Below are 17,498 nucleotides of genomic sequence, written 5' to 3' on the forward strand. Positions count from 1 at the left end.
ACAGTGTTTATTTGGAGTTATTCATGACTTTAACCATCAAAGAGGATTGGAAAAAAACAATGGATGGGAGTTGGGTGGTATAGTGCAGTGGGTTAAGTACAGGTGGCATGAAGCACAAGGACCTGCATGAGGATCCTGCTTTGACACACACACCCTCCCCAGTTCCCCACCTGCAGGGGAGTCCCTTCACAAGATTTGAAACAGGTCTGCAGGTGTGTATCTTTCTCTGCCACTCTGTCTTCCCCTCCTCTCTCCATTACTCTCAATCCTATCCAACAATGATGACATTAATAACAACAACTAGAACAAGGGCAATAAAAAGGGAAAATAATTTTTAAAAACTAAAGGAAAAAAAAAGAAAAAAAGCAATTGATACTCGATTTCACTGTTAGATATTTTCGCTATTAGGCCAGATTTCACTATTAGACATCGGTGCTCAATGTTGGTAAGTTTGCTTGATAACCCAGTCGACCAGGAGAAATCACTCTGCTTGTGTTCCTACATTAATGACTGTAAACAACACTATTCATCGTTTCCATTAAAAACAGATTCATTTAATTCTAGAGAACTTTCAAGGAATGATTAATACCTATTCCCATAACTTCTTATTCAATGATCTGTTATTGGCTATTAGTTTGCTTTCCTGTTTGGCTACTGTAAGTAGTGCAGCCGAAAACATGGGGCTCAGAAACCTTTTTTTTTAAATGTGTTTGCCTCCAGGGTTATGTATGGGGCTGGGTGCCTGCACTACAAATCCACTGCTCCTGGAGGCCATTTTTCCACTTTGTTGCCATTGTTGCATTGCTGTTGTTGGATAGGACAAAGAGAAATTGAGAGAGGAGGTGGAAGAAAGAGAGGGGGGAGAGGAAGACAGAGACCCGCAGACCTGCTTCACCCCCAGTGAAGCGACCCCACCCTGCATGTGGGGAGCAGGGGGCTGGGGCTCAAGCCAGGATCCTTGTGCTGCCATGTGCAGTTAACCTGCTGCAATACCGCCTGGCCCCTGGGCTCAGATTTCTTTTGAGAACAAGTGCTTCCATGTCTTTATTTATTTTAGGCTAAGACAGAGAGAAACTGAGAGGGGAGGGGTACATAGAGAGGGATAGAGACCTGTTTCTCAGATTGTGAAGTGTTCCTCTGCAGGTGAGGAGCCAGGGCCTCCAACCAAGTTCCATGCGTGAGTCTGTGCTTTTATACTATGTGCACTAAACCCAGTGCACCCCCACCTACCCCACCCTCCCATTTGCACTCCTTTATAGGTGAGAGGAAATACAAAATCAGAGGCAAAATCTTCACCCAGCACTTTGTTTAGGCCAGAAGAACTGCAAATGTCCCCTCTCAGCTCAGAGGGAGAGGGGAGTTTCTCTGCATGTGATGCCTGTTGTTTTTTAATTATCTATGTATGGATTGACTGATTGATTGGATAGAAACAGAGAAATTGAGAAGGGAGGAGCATATAGAAAGGGAAAGAGATGGAGACACCTGTAGCTATATTTCACCACTTGTGAAGTTTTCCACCTGCAGGTGGGGGCCCAGGGGCTAGAACCCAGGTCCTTGTGCACTATGATGTATGCACTTAACCAGGTGCACCACCACCTGCCCCCTTGTTTTTTTGTCTTTTAAAGAAGCTCCCACTGATTTTTTTGCATACAACTCTATATGTATGCTATTCTTTTAAAAAATTTTATTTATAAAATCGAAACATTGACAAGGCCATAGGATAAGAGGGGTACAATTCCCACCACCAGAACTCCATGTGCCATCCCCTCCCAATAGCTTTCCTATACTTTATTCCTCTGGGAGTATAGACTCAGGGACATTATGATGTGCAGAATGTAGAAGGTCTGGCTTCTGTAACTGCTTCCATGCTGAACATGGTGTTTACAGGTGGATCCAGACTCAGCCTGTCTTTCTCTTTCCCTAGTGGCACAGAGCTCTGGGGAAGTGGGGCTCCAGACACACTGGTGGAGTCGTCTGTTCAGGGAAGTCTGGTAGGCATCTTGGTAGCATCTGAAACCTGGTGGCTGAAAAAAGAGTTAACATATAAAGCCAAACAAACTGTTGACCAATCATGAACCTTAAAGGCTGGAATATTGCAGATGAAGATTTGGGGTCTCCATTTTGAAGATAGCTAGTAGGCCTATTTTAGTTCTATTCCAAAGGGATATATAATCCAAAGGGATATTATATTCCTACTGCTTTGTCCTCCTCTCAGCCAGTCTCATCCTGCAGGTAGCAGGGGTGGGTCTGGGCAAAGCCCTATTTCTTATTCTGGCTCTGAAATTTTGAACTTTACATCCTGTCTCTAGATTTTATTCAAACTTAAGTCTGTCTCTAAACCCTAACACCATCAACACAAAATGAGTTGAGTTAGAGTCTTAAAATTTATTTTGGATTTGAGTCCCCACCACACCTGCAGAGGAAAAGCTTTGTGAATGGTGAAGCAGTGCTGCAGGTCTCTCTCTCTCTCCTCCCTACTTCCCCTTTCCCTTTTGATTTCTGCTGTTACTATCCAATAAATAAAGATAATATAAATATTTCTAAATTATTATTTTTTAATCTTTATAATATTTATTTTCCCTTTTGTTGCCCTTATTGTTTTATTGTTGTAGTTATTATTGTTGTTATTGATGTCCTTGTAGTTGGATAGGACAAAGAGAAATGGAGAGAGGAGGGGAAGACAGAGATTATTTTTAAGGAATTTATATTTGCAATTTAATTTTTATTTGATAGAACAAGACAATTCATACAAGGAGGGGAGATAATGGAGAGAGTGAGAAAGACATGTGCAGCTCTGCTTGCTTGTCAAGCTTTCCCCACCCCCTAGCAGGCAGGCACTAGGCCTTGAACCTGGGTCCTTAGTCATGGTTATGTGCATGCTCAACTGAGATCACCATCACCTGTGCCTATTTTAAAATTATTAAAGAATTTCTTAAGTATCCTCTCAACTCTTCATCTGTACTATTCCAGCCTTTAGGTCCATGATTGGTCAACAATTTGTTTGGCTTTGTATGTAAACTCTTTTCAGCCACTAGGTTCCAGATGCTAGCATGATGCTGACCAGACTTCCCTGGACAGACAACCCCACCAATATGTCCTGGAGCTCTGCTTCCCCAGAGCCCTTCCCCACTAGGGAAAGGGAGAGGCAGGCTGGGAGTATGGATCAACCAGTCAACGCCCATGTTCACCCAGGAAGCAATTGCAGAAGCCAGACCTTCCATCTTCTGCATCCCACAATAACCTTGGGTCCATACTCCCAGAGGGATAATGAATAAGAAAGCTATCAGGGGAGGGGATGGGATACAGAGTTCAGGTGGTGGGAATTGTGTGGAGTTGTACCCCTCTTATCCTATGGTTTACTCAATGTTTCCTTTTTATAAATAAAATATTTTTTAAAAGGGAGTTCGGAGGTAGCACAGCAGGTTTAGCACACATGGCACTGCGTAAGGATCCTGGTTGTAGCCCCCAGCTGCCCACCTGCAGGGGCGTGGCTTCACAGGCAGTGAAGCAGATCTGCAGGTGTCTATCTTTCTCTCCCCCTGTCTTCCCTTCTTCTTTTATTCCATTTGTCCCAGTTGGGTCCATCCATCCTGCGCCCTGAGGCCCCGTCGCCCCCACGCTGCATTGCGTCATGTCATGTGCGTTGCACCCATAGGCCCCAGCGCTGGGGCCCCTACCCCGCGCCCTAAGGGCCTGGTCACAACCCTGCGGAGCCCCCCCTCCCCCTCCCGCGTGTAAGTACTGCTGGGGATTCACGACGGTGCTGTGCTGGACCGCCTTGGCCAGGTCCATCGTGTTCGAGCCCATCTACTGGGATTCTTCCAGTTCCAAGTAAGTGGCCCCTGGGGCCCAGCGCCCTGGATGGCTCGGGTATTGCGCCCGCCCATGAAGGTGTTGGGTGGGGGGAGGGGCGAAGTCGGGGTCAGCCACAGAGCGGCCAGCGACCCCAGACCCAGTACCCCAGGCCAGGTGCACCTGGAGAGGGGGCTGTGAGCCTCCCCAACCCCCAGGACCCAGCGGCCTTGGGCGGGGCGCTCCCCGGAAATCGGCCATGCGCACTGGCAGGGGTGCACCCTGAGAGATGTGCACAAGCCCCTAGACCCCGCACCCCCTGCAGGGACACCCTGGAAGGGTGGCTGCGCGCCTCCAGATCCCGCTGTTTTCGGCTTCAGTGAGCAAGAGCACGGGGACCAAGCCAGAGAGTCCAGGTGGCTGGCCTTCCATTTCCTTCCTGCCAGGAGAGGGGTCCTTGGGTCCCAAGGCCTTGCCCAGCGTGTCCCTGCCTGCAGCTCCAAGCGCCCCGAGGGGGAGGACCCGCCTGCGCAGCTGGAAGCCAGGCAGTGCGCCTCCTGCCCACCCCAACCGCCCAGGCAGGAGGGGACCCAGACCCACCGGCCTGCCTTGGCTTCCGGAGCGACCAGGCCCAGAGAACTTTCCGCGCAGCAGCCCATCCGAAATAGAGCCCTCTGTCTTTCTTCTCGGTGTGGCCCACGACGAGGTCCCTGGGGGACGTCTGTTTGGAATCATGAACCTCGAGTTTGGCCTGGGGCAACATGGCGAGCCGGGCTCCCAGACTAGGGTGAAGGCTGGGGCACTGGGTGTGGGTCCAGGTTGGGGGTCCCCTCGCACTTCTAGAACTGAAGTGTTTTCTCTGTCTCTGTCTCTGTCTCTCTCTCTCTCTCTCTCTCTCTCTCTCTCTCGGAATAGACATGGATTTCAGAGCGGTGCCCCTGACCGGCTGGCTGGAACCCTTGCCGAACCGTGCACCCAGGCTGTGGATCTGGTCTGGGCTGAGGGTCTGGCATTTTGCAACCTGCTGGTCCTGGAAGGCCACTCTGAGCCCGCTCCCACCCCTGATCCCTTCCAGGAGGCCTGGGCCTGGCTGGGCTCAGTGTGCAGTGGGGAGTGGGTGGGGATCGCCTGGAGCACTTGTGTCTGTGGGGACAGTCCTGGAGGGACTGCAGTCTGACTGAGGGCACAACGGGGAGGCCAGGGCACTGGCAGGTGGGAGCTGCACTAGGAGCTGGGCAGAGCCAGGCAGGAGCCAATCTTGGAGCTGGGTAGGAACCGGGCAGGAACCGCAGTTTTTTAAAAAAAGGAAATTTAAAAAAGGAAAAAAAATGTTACTTATTAATACAAAAAAGAGAAGCAGAGCATGACTATGGCACATGCAATGCTAGGGATTGAATTCAGGACTTAATGCCTACAGATTTATTGCCCTAGCCATTCTGCAATTGTAGAGTAGAAGTAGGTTATTTTATTTTTGTTGTTGTTGTTGTCACCAAGGTCTCATTGTCTCCCTCTCGTTTTTTTTCTTTTCTACTCTTTTTTTTATTTTTTATTTTCCTGTTTGTTGACCTTGTTGCTTAACATTGTTGTGGCTATTAATGTCGTTGTTGTTGGATAGGACAGAGAGAAATGGAGAGAGGAGGGGAAGACAGAGAGGGGGAGAGAAAGAAAGACACCTGCAGACCTGCTTCAACACCTGTGAAAGGACTCCCCTGCAGGTGGAAAGACAGGGGCCTGTCCCTGAGCTTTGTACCATGTGTGCTTAACTGGCTGTGCCACCACCCGACTCCAAATATCTCCATCTCTTAACACTTTATAAATAAGATTATAATATAGTCCTAGCTTTGGTAGCACATATACTAAAATTGGCATGATACAGAGAAGATTAGCATGGCCCCTGCTCAAGGATTACACACAAATTCATGAATCATACCATATTTTTTTAAAAAATATAAAATATATGTACACACATATAAATAATTATAATCTTTTAAAGAGCCAGTTAATGCAAGCTGGGAGGTGGTTCAGTGGAAAGAGGTCTGGATTTGCATATATGGGATCCTAGGTCTGTCTGAACTTTTGTTCTACATATGCTGGAGCTCTTTTAAAAGATTTATTAATCAGTGAGGGAGAAAGGGATGAGAGAGAGAGAGAGGGAGAGAGAGGAGAAACACTATAGCATCTGGAACAACTGTTGCTGGAGGTAGAATTTAGGACCTCATGCTTGAGTTCAGAACTCCAATCACTGTGCCAGCCTCAAGGGCTGCAGATTGGCTTTTTAAAAAATAAAATCATGGGGAGTCGGGCTGTAGCGCAGCGGGTTAAGCGCAGGTGGCTAAAAAGAACAAGGACCGGCATAAGGATCCCGGTTCGAACCCCGGCTCCCCACCTGCAGGGGAGTCACTTCACAGGCGGTGAAGCAGGTCTGCAGGTGTCTGTCTTTCTCTCCTCCTCTCTGTCTTCCCCTCCTCTCTCCATTTCTCTCTGTCCTATCCAACAACGACAGCAAGTATAATAACTACAACAATAAAACAACAAGGGCAACAAAAGGGAATAAATAAATATTTAAAAAAAATAAAATCATGGTAGTATTGTTCTCTTAATTGTACATCTTTTAAGTAATACAAAGACTTTTTAAATTTTTTTTCTCAAATATTGTGTCTGGGGATCAATCCTACCCAGAACCTTGAAGCGGCATGGGACAGCTGAGAAGCCTCCCTGCCAGTCTCCATCCTGTATCCTTTAAGAGAGAGAGACATGCAAAGCCGTGCTCCTCTATGCACGGAGTCCCTCCATTGCCTGCCTGTGGTGTTCACTTGCAGTGTGGAGGATCAGACCCCCAGCCACATGCTATATAATGCATGTGCTTTACCCCCTGAGCCACCTTCTGATTCTCAGTTTGATTCCTGGCATTGCATGTACCAGAATGATGATCTCATTCTCTCTCATGAATAAAAAAGTTATGTTATGTATGTTATTTATGTTATGTTATGCTTGTAAGAAACATGTTGTGTTTTCTTTTTAAGAAACAGACAACCTGCACCTAGATTTAGGCTGGTAACTGGACTCAACAGTAGGCCAGGCCCATTTAAAATCCAGAATCAACAAATTTAGAACCAAGGCAAAGGAGAGAACAGTCACTACTGTCTTTTTATTAAGACACTGGGTAGCTTCTTTGCACTGGTCTCTAAAGTTATTTTTAACATCTCTATTTATGATTGAAGTGGGTCAAGCTGACTTAGTTCTCCCTGAGCCAGACAATGTGTGTATCTACATTTGGGTCACAATACCCTGCTGTATGTTGATCTTTGAAAGTAAATGAATGTGCTGGGATGGGATGGGGAGGCAGAAATTGGAGACAGAATCATGGTCATCCATAGGTGTTGCTACATTCAGCCTTCACATAGGAAACACCTCAAGATATCAGTATCAGAGCAATCATTTACAAGTATTTTTTCAAGATTTATTTTACTTTACATGTTTATTGAATAAAGACAGAGAAACTGAGATGGTAGGGGGAGGTAGAGAGAAAGACACCTGCAGCACAGCTTAACCGCTTCTGAAGCTTCCTTCTTTGTAGGTGAGTCTACAGTTATTACCATCTTAAGCTAGGTATCATTTCTTTCTTTCTCTCTTTCTCTTTTTAATTGCTTTATTGGGGAACTAATGTTTTACATTCCACAGTAAATACAATAGTTTGTAGATGCATAAGAATTCCCAGTTTTAGTTTTCCATATAGCAATCTATGTATCATTTCTTTTCTTTCTTTCTTTTTTTTTTGTTATTGGATAGAGACAGAGAGAAATTGAGAGAGAAGAGGGAGATAGAGAGGAAGAGAGACAGAGAGACACTTGCAGACCTGCTTTACTACCTGTGAAGCAACTCCCCTGCAGGTGGGAGCCACGGGCTCAAACCAGGATCCTAACCGGTCCTTGCTCTTTGTGCCATGTGTGCTTAGCCCACCGAGCTACCGTCTAACTCCCTTAGGTATCATTTCTAAAGCCTGTTAAATGTAAAATGTTCTTAACCTTTTGTAATAATTTCCTGATTCATGTTTCCTTGTCTTAAACATATTGGTTCTGTTTTAGTTTGCCTTGTGGGAACTCCCATCTGTCTCTGATTTTGGTAATTTTCCAGGGCTTGTAGTTAAATGCCAGCAAGAAGGCTCCCAGATAAAAAACAAAGAAATCGCCCTGTGTGTGCTTTGAGCTAGGCTTTACCAGAATATTGAGAAAGACAGGTGTCAACAGCAAAATGCCAGCAGACTGCAGGTAATATATATACATTTAAAAAAAAAGAAAGGTAGGGGTCAGGTGGTAGTGCAACAGGTTAAGCGCAGGTGGTGCAAATCACAGGGGCTGGTGTAAGGATCCTGGGTTGAGCCTCTGGCTCCCCACCTGCAGGTGTTTGTGCCTGCTCACTTAAGGGCGATAAAGCACCTCCCCTTTCCTCACTAGGCCTGAGAGCAGAGCTCCACTAGATGAGTGAATTGGCTTGGGAGGGCAGTGTCTACACTGTGTGGCACCTCGCTACCCACTGACAGGGCTACTACTCAGATGGCAGCGTGGTTGGGAGCCCGCAGTTCAGGTGACATTGCCAAATGAACATCCAAGTGCCACTCCATCCAGCAAGAGAGGCTTGGGAAAGCCCGCTCTCAAAGGAGTGACAAGCAGTGTCTTCCCAAGCAGCTCTAGACTTAAAGCTCTGCGATTCTCTTTATTTATTTTATAAAATGGAAACACTGACAAGACCATAGGATAAGAGGGGTACAATTTCACAATTGCCACCAACAGGGCTTCAGGTTATGGGGTGGACTGATAGTGACTAGAGAGTCATCATTAAAGTATACCAGTCTCCTGGCCTTATTCAGCTTTTGTAGTCCTTACTTTGATAAGGTTCATTTTGGAGGGAAATGTAATAGGAAGTAGGTGAGGAGGGTATCTAGGTCTAAGTATAAACTGTTTCATTAGGTACTTTATGGTGTCTTTTTAGGTCTTTCTACTTGCTTGTTTCATTTATTGACTCACTGCAAACTATTGTGTACTTTTGCGTTCAGGTATACATTTTGCCCTAATTTATGGAGATGTGTACATATGCCCTATATCATAGGACCTGGTCTATACCTAGGTTCTGGGACTTTGTTAGGAAGTGCACCATGTTAAATGGAATTAGAGAATCCTATGAGAAAGGAAAGGTCTCACCGGATTCATGATGCTGAAGGGTTGACATTCCACACTTGTTGCCTCTGGACACAGTCCAAAGTGAAGCAAGCTGAGATGGTGCTGGTTGCATTGATTAGGTTGGGATCAGCAGATGCAGTATCATTTGGTATGAATTGAAAGAAGTAGGCAGGGAGTTGTGGCTATGGAGCAGCAGCAGCAGTGTTTTCTCCTCTCCTCTCTTCTCTTCTCCTCTCCTCTCCTCTCCTCTCCTCTCCTCTCCTCTCCTCTCCTCTCCTCTCCTCACCTCACCTCACTTCACCTCACCTCACCTCACCTCTCCTCTGCTCTCCTCCCCTCTCCCAGGTCAACTATGAATACCAAAAGAGACCATCTTGGACTACAACAACACAGGACTAGAAGGACTTCAGGAACCCACCAAATCACTGTTGAGTGCAAACCCGTGTGGCTTGTGGACAGAGAGAGGATGCCCCCAGAGGCAAGAAATGCCCTTTCGACTGCTCGGCACTGCCCTTTGAGTCAGGAAACTGCCTTTTGAGTCAGGAAACGCCCCCCCCCCAGTCCTCCCCTTGGCATCACACTGGTTCTTGCTTCTCTCCTATTTTGTTCCTCCATGTCATGTGCCAGTTCTTTTGAAAATTCCTGTGCCATATAGGTTTCTGTTCACCCCACACTCCTGATACTATGGCCATTAGTTAAAAAGTAAGGGGGAATTGTTGGTATGCTTCTAATTCTGCTTCTAAAAACTCCTTCTGTTTCATTGGTTTAATCCCCCCCTGATTAACACTGTATTCTATTTACATAACCACTGTTAACTAAGCACCATCCTGTCTCCAGGGCATTGGTTTAATCCCCACTGGTTCATGATGTCTTTTTGCTCCACTCCCTCTCCTAGTACACCCTAATTTCCACCAATATCTTTTTGCCTCACCCTTTCTATGTCATATCATGTTTACATCCTACTTGGCCAGTATATATATATATATATATATATATATATATATATATATATATATATATATATATATATATATGGACAGGTAGTTTAGTTTAGTATTTAGATGGTTTAGATTGTGCTACATTCTGCATAAATAAAGAGATATTATGTACAACTCAGCCATGAGTCCCTGGTCATCTGTCTCCCACTCGCAAAGCTAAGCCCAACAAGACACCACAGAAATCCAAAAAAAATTAAGCGAACGTTCTACAAACAACTACATGCCACTAACAAAAAAATCTGGAAGAAGGGCTGAGGGTAGAGGTAGCATAATGGTTATGCAAACAGACTCTCATGCCTGAGGCTTTAAATTCCCAGGTTCAATCCCCCGTACCACCATTAGTCAGAGCTGAACAGTGCTCTGGTGAAATGAATGAATAAATAAATAATAAATTTAAAAAAATAATCCAGAAAAACAGAATATTCCTAGAAACATACACCCTTCCAAAACTGAACAAGGAAGAACTACAAAACTTAAATTCATCAGTTACAGACAAAGAAATCAAAACAGTTATTAGAGCTTCCCAACAACAAAAGTCCAGGACCAAATGGTTTACAAATGAATTCTACAAAACCTTTAGGAAATACATAATACCTATACTTTTAAAGCTCTTCTGAAAGATCGAAGAAACAGGAACATATCCTTCCACCTTCTGTGAGCCAGCATCACACTACTCCAAAAGCAGATGGGGACACAACAAAAAAAGGAAAGCTCAAGAGAATATCTCTGATGAACATAGATGCTAAATCATTGAACAAGATCCTAGTCAACCAGATACAGCAGTATAACAAAATGATTGTTCATCATGACAGGGTGGGATTTACTCCTGGAATTCAAGCCTAGTTCAATATGCATAAGTCAATCAACACCATTCACCACATTAATAAAAGCAAAACCAAAAACCACATGATTATCAATAGATGGAGAGAAAGCCTTTGATAAAATCCAACACCCAGTCATGCTCAAAACTCTACAAAAAACAGGAGTAGATGGGGAATTTGTCAAGATAGTGGAATTCATATATAGCAAACCTACAGCCAACATCATACTGAATGGACAGAAATTGAAAACATCCCCGTTCAGATCAGGGACTAGACCGGGCTGTCCATTATCACCATAACTCTTCAACATAGTATTGGAAGTTCTCTCCACAGCAATAAGGCAATGGAAAGGAATCAAAGAAAGGGAAGAAACTCCAAAGGTTCACTACTTTTATAGCCAAAAGTTACAGCTGTAACCACTCCCCTTTCTGGGTGGTGCCTTCTCTCCCTCAACACCATGACTCATCCAGGAAATACTCCTCCCTGCTCTCTCTATGCCCTGAGCTTCTGCGTCCTGCTCCTGCTTCCACTCCAGCTCCTGCCTGATTTCCTGGGTCCACATGGGTCTGCACTTCTGCTCTGAGGAGGCACCAGGACCACCACTTTGGAGACCACACCTTGAGTCCACCAGGAGTCACAGTGCACAGGGGAATCTCAGTCTTGCTGGAGATAGAATGGGTGCGCTCAGGGGGTCTTAGACTTCAGCCACATGGCCATCTCCTTGACATCACTGCTTCCCACCTGGAGCTTCCAGAAGCTTCTTCAAAGGCGCTCCTGCTGTCTGAGGGCAGGAGACCCGAGTGTCTCTAGAGGTTAAGAGACAGCGGTTGGGATTGTGCCCATATGTCAACTCTGTCCCATAAACCTGGAAGCCCCCATTAAGATGATGGCAAAAGGAAAACAGACAAACAGCAAAAGATGGAAGGCAACAGTGAGGTGAACAATGAACCTTTGAACGTTCACTGAAATGTTTAATGTGAGACGGCCTTTACTCTGTGCTTCATTTTGTCCCACCAGACCCGGGGCTCCACATCTGCCCAACTCCACCATTCCTAGAGGCCATGCTTTATCTTCTTCTTTTTCCCATTTTTCTTTTGATGGAGCACCCAGATGGATGGGGGAGACGGTGGCACACACTATAGAGCACAGCTACAATAATGTACAAGGACCCAGGTTCAAGACCTAGGCCCTCAACCCAGTGGAAAAGAGGCTTCACAGAGCAGTTAAGCAGAGCACCAGGTGTCTCTCTCCCTTTCTGTATGTCTGTCTTTCCTCTTTCATTTTCTCTATGAAAAATAAAGAGAAAAATCGATCACATGCAGCACTATTCATCTGCTTCTGAGTTCTTCCCCCTTGAGGAGGGGACCACTAGGGACTTGAACCCAGGTCCTCTACTATGGTAACATGTGCTCTCTATCAGGTGAGCCAGCACCTAAGCCCTGGCCTTTGCCCTGAGCCCTCTCATCACACTTGCCAGGGGCAGTGATGTGGACATGGACACACACAGCCCAAACCTTTTGATTCTTACTGTGTTAGCTTCTGACTTTGGAGTCCTACAGGTCTTGCGCAACTATGAACATGACACAGCATAGCCAGGACTGAACACGTTAGGAAAATAACTGAACAGTCTGGGGCTTGGGATTCAGCATCCAGATAAATGTAGATGCACTTGCATTTTCCCACCAGTTGTTAGAAGTTCTCTTCCACTGGAATGAACTGCATATTGGAATTTAAACATACTTATGAAGGAAGCTCAGTGAGTTACTATTATTGAAGTGAGGAGGCACAGTTTCATTCAGAGCACAGCGTTCTTAGCACATCAGTGTGCAGACATGAAGTCTGGCTGCAAGTGGGCACCAACTGAGGAGTTTTTAGACCCCAGAGATTCTGTTCTGTCATAGGATGGACTTCCTCTGGGGGGCTGATCTCAGTGCTGAATAGCTCCAGGTGAAACTCCCTGTGCTGCACATTTGGAGGGACCACCGTGGGGCTCCAGGGACATTGACATCAACTTTGAGAAGCAGCCTTGGTTAGTCCTGTGAGTGACCACACATGTCTGGTTTGTCAAGAGCGTGCTCAGAGAATGTGAAGATAAGAATAAGACAGAGCGTTGCCAGTGGTGGTGTGTGGGCTGCTGAGGAAGCCTAGATGCAGAGATCGGCACCACAGTAACAGTGTGTGGATTGCTGTTCTGGGGACCCTTCTAAGCAGCTCATGTTCTTTGGAAGCACATGTCAGGCTGTTCTGTAACTTAGAGTCTTTCCATTTTTCCTTTGAAAACAGGAACTGATATGACTGACTTTGACCCATGTCTAAATGAGGGAGTGGGGGCTTGTCTCACTGACACTGTGGACATAAACATGTTGATGTCAGGGAGTCTGGCGGTAGCACAGGTGGTCACTCACCGGTGGTGCAAAGCACAAGGGCTGGAGTAGGGATCCCGGTTCAAACCCCGACTCCCCTCTTGCAGTGGAGTCGCTTCACAAGCAATGAAGCAGGTCTGCAGGTGCCTATGTCTCTCTCCCACTCTCTTTTTTCCCCTCCTCTCTCCATTTCTCTCTGTCCTATCCAACAATGACCACATCAATAAGAACAACAATAATAGCCGAAACAAACTAACAAAGAAAAAAAAACAAAAGAAGGGCAACAAAAAGGAATGAATAAATACAATATTTTTAACAATGTTGATGTCTAGAAACAGGTCTTCAACTAATTTTAGCTAAAAATGCCAGTGAGAATTGTAATCCCCCCCCCATTTTATATTATCCTGCAGTTATTCACAGTGGTATTTTAGATGAATTCAAAGTGTGTTTATTACATTTTGGTGACTGGAGATAGCTCAGCTGTTAGAGTGCATGCCTCCCGTGTTTGAGTCCCTGCATTGGAGCATCAGCACCATACATGGCCTCAGTGCCTTCATGGATGTTGCAGATGCTATGATGACTAGGTCTCTCTTTCTCCACTGCTCTCTCTCTCTCTCTCTGAAAAATTATTTTAATATTATACAGTTGGGCATTGGGGCCACTCAGTGGCACTGTGCAGATGACAGGGCCAGGATTATTCCCTGGAATGATTAACATAAATCAAGAGCCAGGGAGAGACCATAATGCTTATGCAAATGACATTCATGTCAGAGGCGCCAGAGTCCTAGGTTCAAATTCTGCCACCACCATAAGCCAGAGCTGAGCAGTGCTCTAAAAAAAAATAATAATAAGTCTCCTTTCAAATGAACTCTTCCAAGGAGGTTTCCTTGTTTGTCCTCTCCACAGTGTCAGTCAGGTTTCACGTTCCACCTTTACTCCCTCACTTCCTTCTTTGTTTTTTTCTGGGTAATATTTCCAGGAGTCTAGAATCACACTGTGATTGGTGGTCTCTTCTGTTGAATTTCTGTTCCCCATTCAAAAGTTGGTCGCATAAGAATTGGGCCGTTTTTCTTTTTCTTTTTTTTTTTTAGTTCTCACTATAGGACACTATTTCATTTCCTCAGGAAAATAACTTAAATATGTAGGCCAATATGTAGATGCAGATAAGAAATCATTAGTAGCCACTTGTGGTGGACAGTCATTAGCACCTTGGGGTCCAGGACCTGGACAGGGCTGAAAACTTTCCTTGGAAGCTGCATGGACATGTCTGAAGCATACAGTCCTGCAAACCTAGGTCTCATCCAGAACTATTAATGATACCTGGCAGAGGCAGAATGTTGAGGTGGTTGTGTGTCTAGTGGTAAATAAAAGACAGGCGTTCCTCAAGCTTCCTGAACAACTAGGAAAAACACAGCCCACATTTCTCCAGTTTAGCTACTACATAGCCCCCATTTGGAAACAGCCCAAATGCCCTTTGACAGATGACTGGATAAAAAAGTTATGGGACATAAAGTTATGGGACAGTAAGGAGGTAAGGGACAGCGACAGAATGGTTTCACTCACATTCAGAATGTAGAGAATTAAACACACAAATGTGAAAAAAAAATGTGCAGCTTTATCTAAGAATGTGGGAGAACTATAATGGTTACCAGGGGGGTGAGGTGGGGACGCAGACCTTTGGTAATGGGAGCAGTGAGAAACTGTACTCCTAAATGAGGGGGGAAAAAAGAAAGAAAAGAGATGAAGGAGGAATTCAGTAAAATATTTTTGAAATTTGAAAGTAGTGATAGAGGTGGGAAAAAAGCCTAGATGAATTTAAAGGGAACATGAGCAGATGAATATATTTGTCTGACTCTGTCCTTGTGAACATCCTGATCATGATACTATAATCTAGGCAAGTACTACCACTGGGTCAGTAGAGCTAAAAGTCCTTTCTTACACCTGCATGTGAGGCTGCCTTCATCTTGTAACTGAAATACTAGTCTTTAAAGATCAACAGCTGGGGGCACTGCTGGCCCCAGGAGGCAGTTCAGCAGTGTGTCAGTGATGTCAAGAGCCTTAGAATGTGACATCACAGCTCCAGTGGCCAAGGCTACTGCAGAATTTTCAGACTTGAGGACGAAGTTGGCAGTACTCGGGGTATTGTACTCTTACTTTCTCTTCAAAGTCAAGGAGTAAGAGTGAAGGATGTCTGCTTCCACCCGAAAGCCCTCCAGGCTTTCAGGGTGCCTTGGCTGGCTCTCCTGCTTGAGGTAGGCTCTCCCTGTGCTGGGTATGGTTGTCAGGGGAGCAGGGCAGTGATGGGAAGTTCTCTGCTTCATTCCCTCTGAAACATGGGAAAGGACTCTGTTGGTCTTCAGCTCTGGTTTCATGAAGAGATAGTCCTGTTCCTGGCACTCAGTCCTGCAGAATATGAGAAAAAGGTTAGACCTTCTTAGGCAGATACTTCTCAGGGTCCATGGGAGGGTTTTCTGTATAAATAATGAAATGAGTAAAATAATCTGCCATGTTTGTCCAGAACTTTCATGTTCTATTGAATTGAGTTGTCATAGCTGTTAAGACTGGACAGTCCTAGTGAAGTCCACCCATAGTTCAGTATTATCTAGCCACTTCCTTGCAGTTAGAGATATTTGGATCTTTTTAGTATTATTTGCTGATTCTGATAATTTTTCCCCAAAATGTATTAATCACTTTAGACAAGATTGGAGTCAGTTTTCCAGATTCCTGTTACCTAAATTTTTAGACTCTCCTGCAGCCACATTGCCCTCACCTCTCCACAGCTCTACATGCCATTTAATGTAGCCTCTTATAGTTCCCAGAGAACCTGCTTGTTGTGTTGGACATTTTTTTATTTCTCTCTCCCTTTGTCTATTTGCTTTTTTTCTTCCTAGCAGCTCTGAGCGGCCTAGCTGCTTCCTCTCTCCCTCACGTCTAAGATGGCAAGGCCCAGTGTCCTCACTTCAAACTGCTCCCATCTCCATCAGTCCCCAAGCAACCTCATCTCTCACACGGGCTTTCTATAACCCAGGGACTCCTGACTGGAAGTCTGGGTTTCTCTTTGGGGGATTAAAATAAATGACTAGCCTGTCGTGTCACTGAGGATGTTAAGCATGCAAACCTGCTGTCTACTTGAGCCCTGAGTGGCTGTGTTTGATGTGTTCCAGAGGGTCTTCTGAGGACACAGCTGCTTCTGAAGGTGAGGATGCTTGGGAGGGACCCTATGGCAGGCTGCTGCTGGCCACCACAGCCACGGTCAAAAGGGGCCGCAGGAGGCAGGCGCGACAGCTGCACCTATATGCCAACGTCTTGCTCATCTCTAGCTCAAAGTATGTAGATGCTCCATCTCCATGTATGACCTGGGGGTGGGGACAGTGCAGGCCATGTGGGCCAAAGCAGCACTGAATGCTGCCTCCTGGTGCCACCTCCTGGGCTGGTTGGCTATAGTGGTTACGTTATGCATGTGCAAGGCCCCAGCAGTGCAAAAAAAAAAAAGTACATACATGGGGGGGCGAGAAGGAGAGTGACACTGTGACTGGAGAAGTTTCTGGCACTGGGTAGAAACAACTCAGCAGTACAAATCTCAGGTCTGTTCTGTGGCACTGCATATGCTTGTGTCATGTGTCATTCTATCTCTGTCTCTCTCATCAGTCACCAAATGGATTTTTAAATTAGGCTACCTGGTGATCTATTCCTCTCATCCTAAATAAATTCTTGAAAAAATAAATGGAAATATTTTTTTAAATTCCTTTATGAAAAGGAATTGAATTTTTTCCAATTGTGTTCTTTTGTATGAAGGCCTGAAATAAACTAGAAGGTCTGAACTAAAAAGTGCATGATTTCTATTAATGTGTGAGGTTTAATTATATAGTATATACAATTAAATGTAACAAAATATAAGTATCAGAATTTCAGCAACAGGAAAGGACACTCGCTGTTTGCTGAGTGGCATTTGTAAACACTGAAGTACGGCCACACTGGAGCCTCAGCTCTGAGGGCTGGCTGCTTCCTGCCTTTGGTGAGATGCCCCCAGGGTCAGTCAGCACACACAGTGCTCAGGCCCCTCTCTCCACCCTTGCTGAGCTGCCAGATGAGGACAGCTGCAGGAGCAGGTCTTCATGGGCTCGGCTGAGAGTACAGGGCAGAGTGACAGAGGTCTTCTTGCTGTCCCTCCAGGTTTGAAAGCAACTTCACCATCAAGCACTCGGTGCCCCTGCGTAGCCTGTGGGTGTCTGCCTACTTGGAGAGGTCCAGGAGAGCCACCAGCAGAGACCGGAGGTCACTGGTTCTAGGCTGGCCCAGGAACAGCTTCGTGGTCACTTTCTCGTAAGACCTCCATCTTGGTTTTCC

At 45.5% G+C, this 17,498-nt stretch overlaps 1 protein-coding gene and 1 non-coding gene across 3 annotated transcripts in view; both read left to right on the forward strand.

Moving 5' to 3' along the window:
• The first annotated feature begins 5,624 nt into the window (after nt 1-5,624).
• On the forward strand, nt 5,625-5,731 carry LOC132539603 (U6 spliceosomal RNA). The gene has a single exon (XR_009550943.1). It is a non-coding gene; the product is annotated as a U6 spliceosomal RNA (small nuclear RNA).
• Nucleotides 5,732-16,001: 10,270 nt separating this feature from the next.
• The window catches only part of LOC132539438 (uncharacterized), a 48,666-nt gene continuing 47,169 nt past the window's right edge, over nt 16,002-17,498 (forward strand). For both annotated transcript variants that reach the window (XM_060194687.1, XM_060194685.1), the window contains exons 1-2: nt 16,002-16,477; nt 17,325-17,474. In XM_060194687.1, the coding sequence (XP_060050670.1) occupies nt 16,305-16,477; nt 17,325-17,474 (323 nt within the window). In that variant the 5' untranslated portion in view covers nt 16,002-16,304. The remainder of the gene's footprint in view (nt 16,478-17,324; nt 17,475-17,498) is intronic.

This window comes from Erinaceus europaeus, chromosome 7 (assembly GCF_950295315.1).
Source record: "Erinaceus europaeus chromosome 7, mEriEur2.1, whole genome shotgun sequence".
NCBI lineage: Eukaryota > Metazoa > Chordata > Mammalia > Eulipotyphla > Erinaceidae > Erinaceus > Erinaceus europaeus.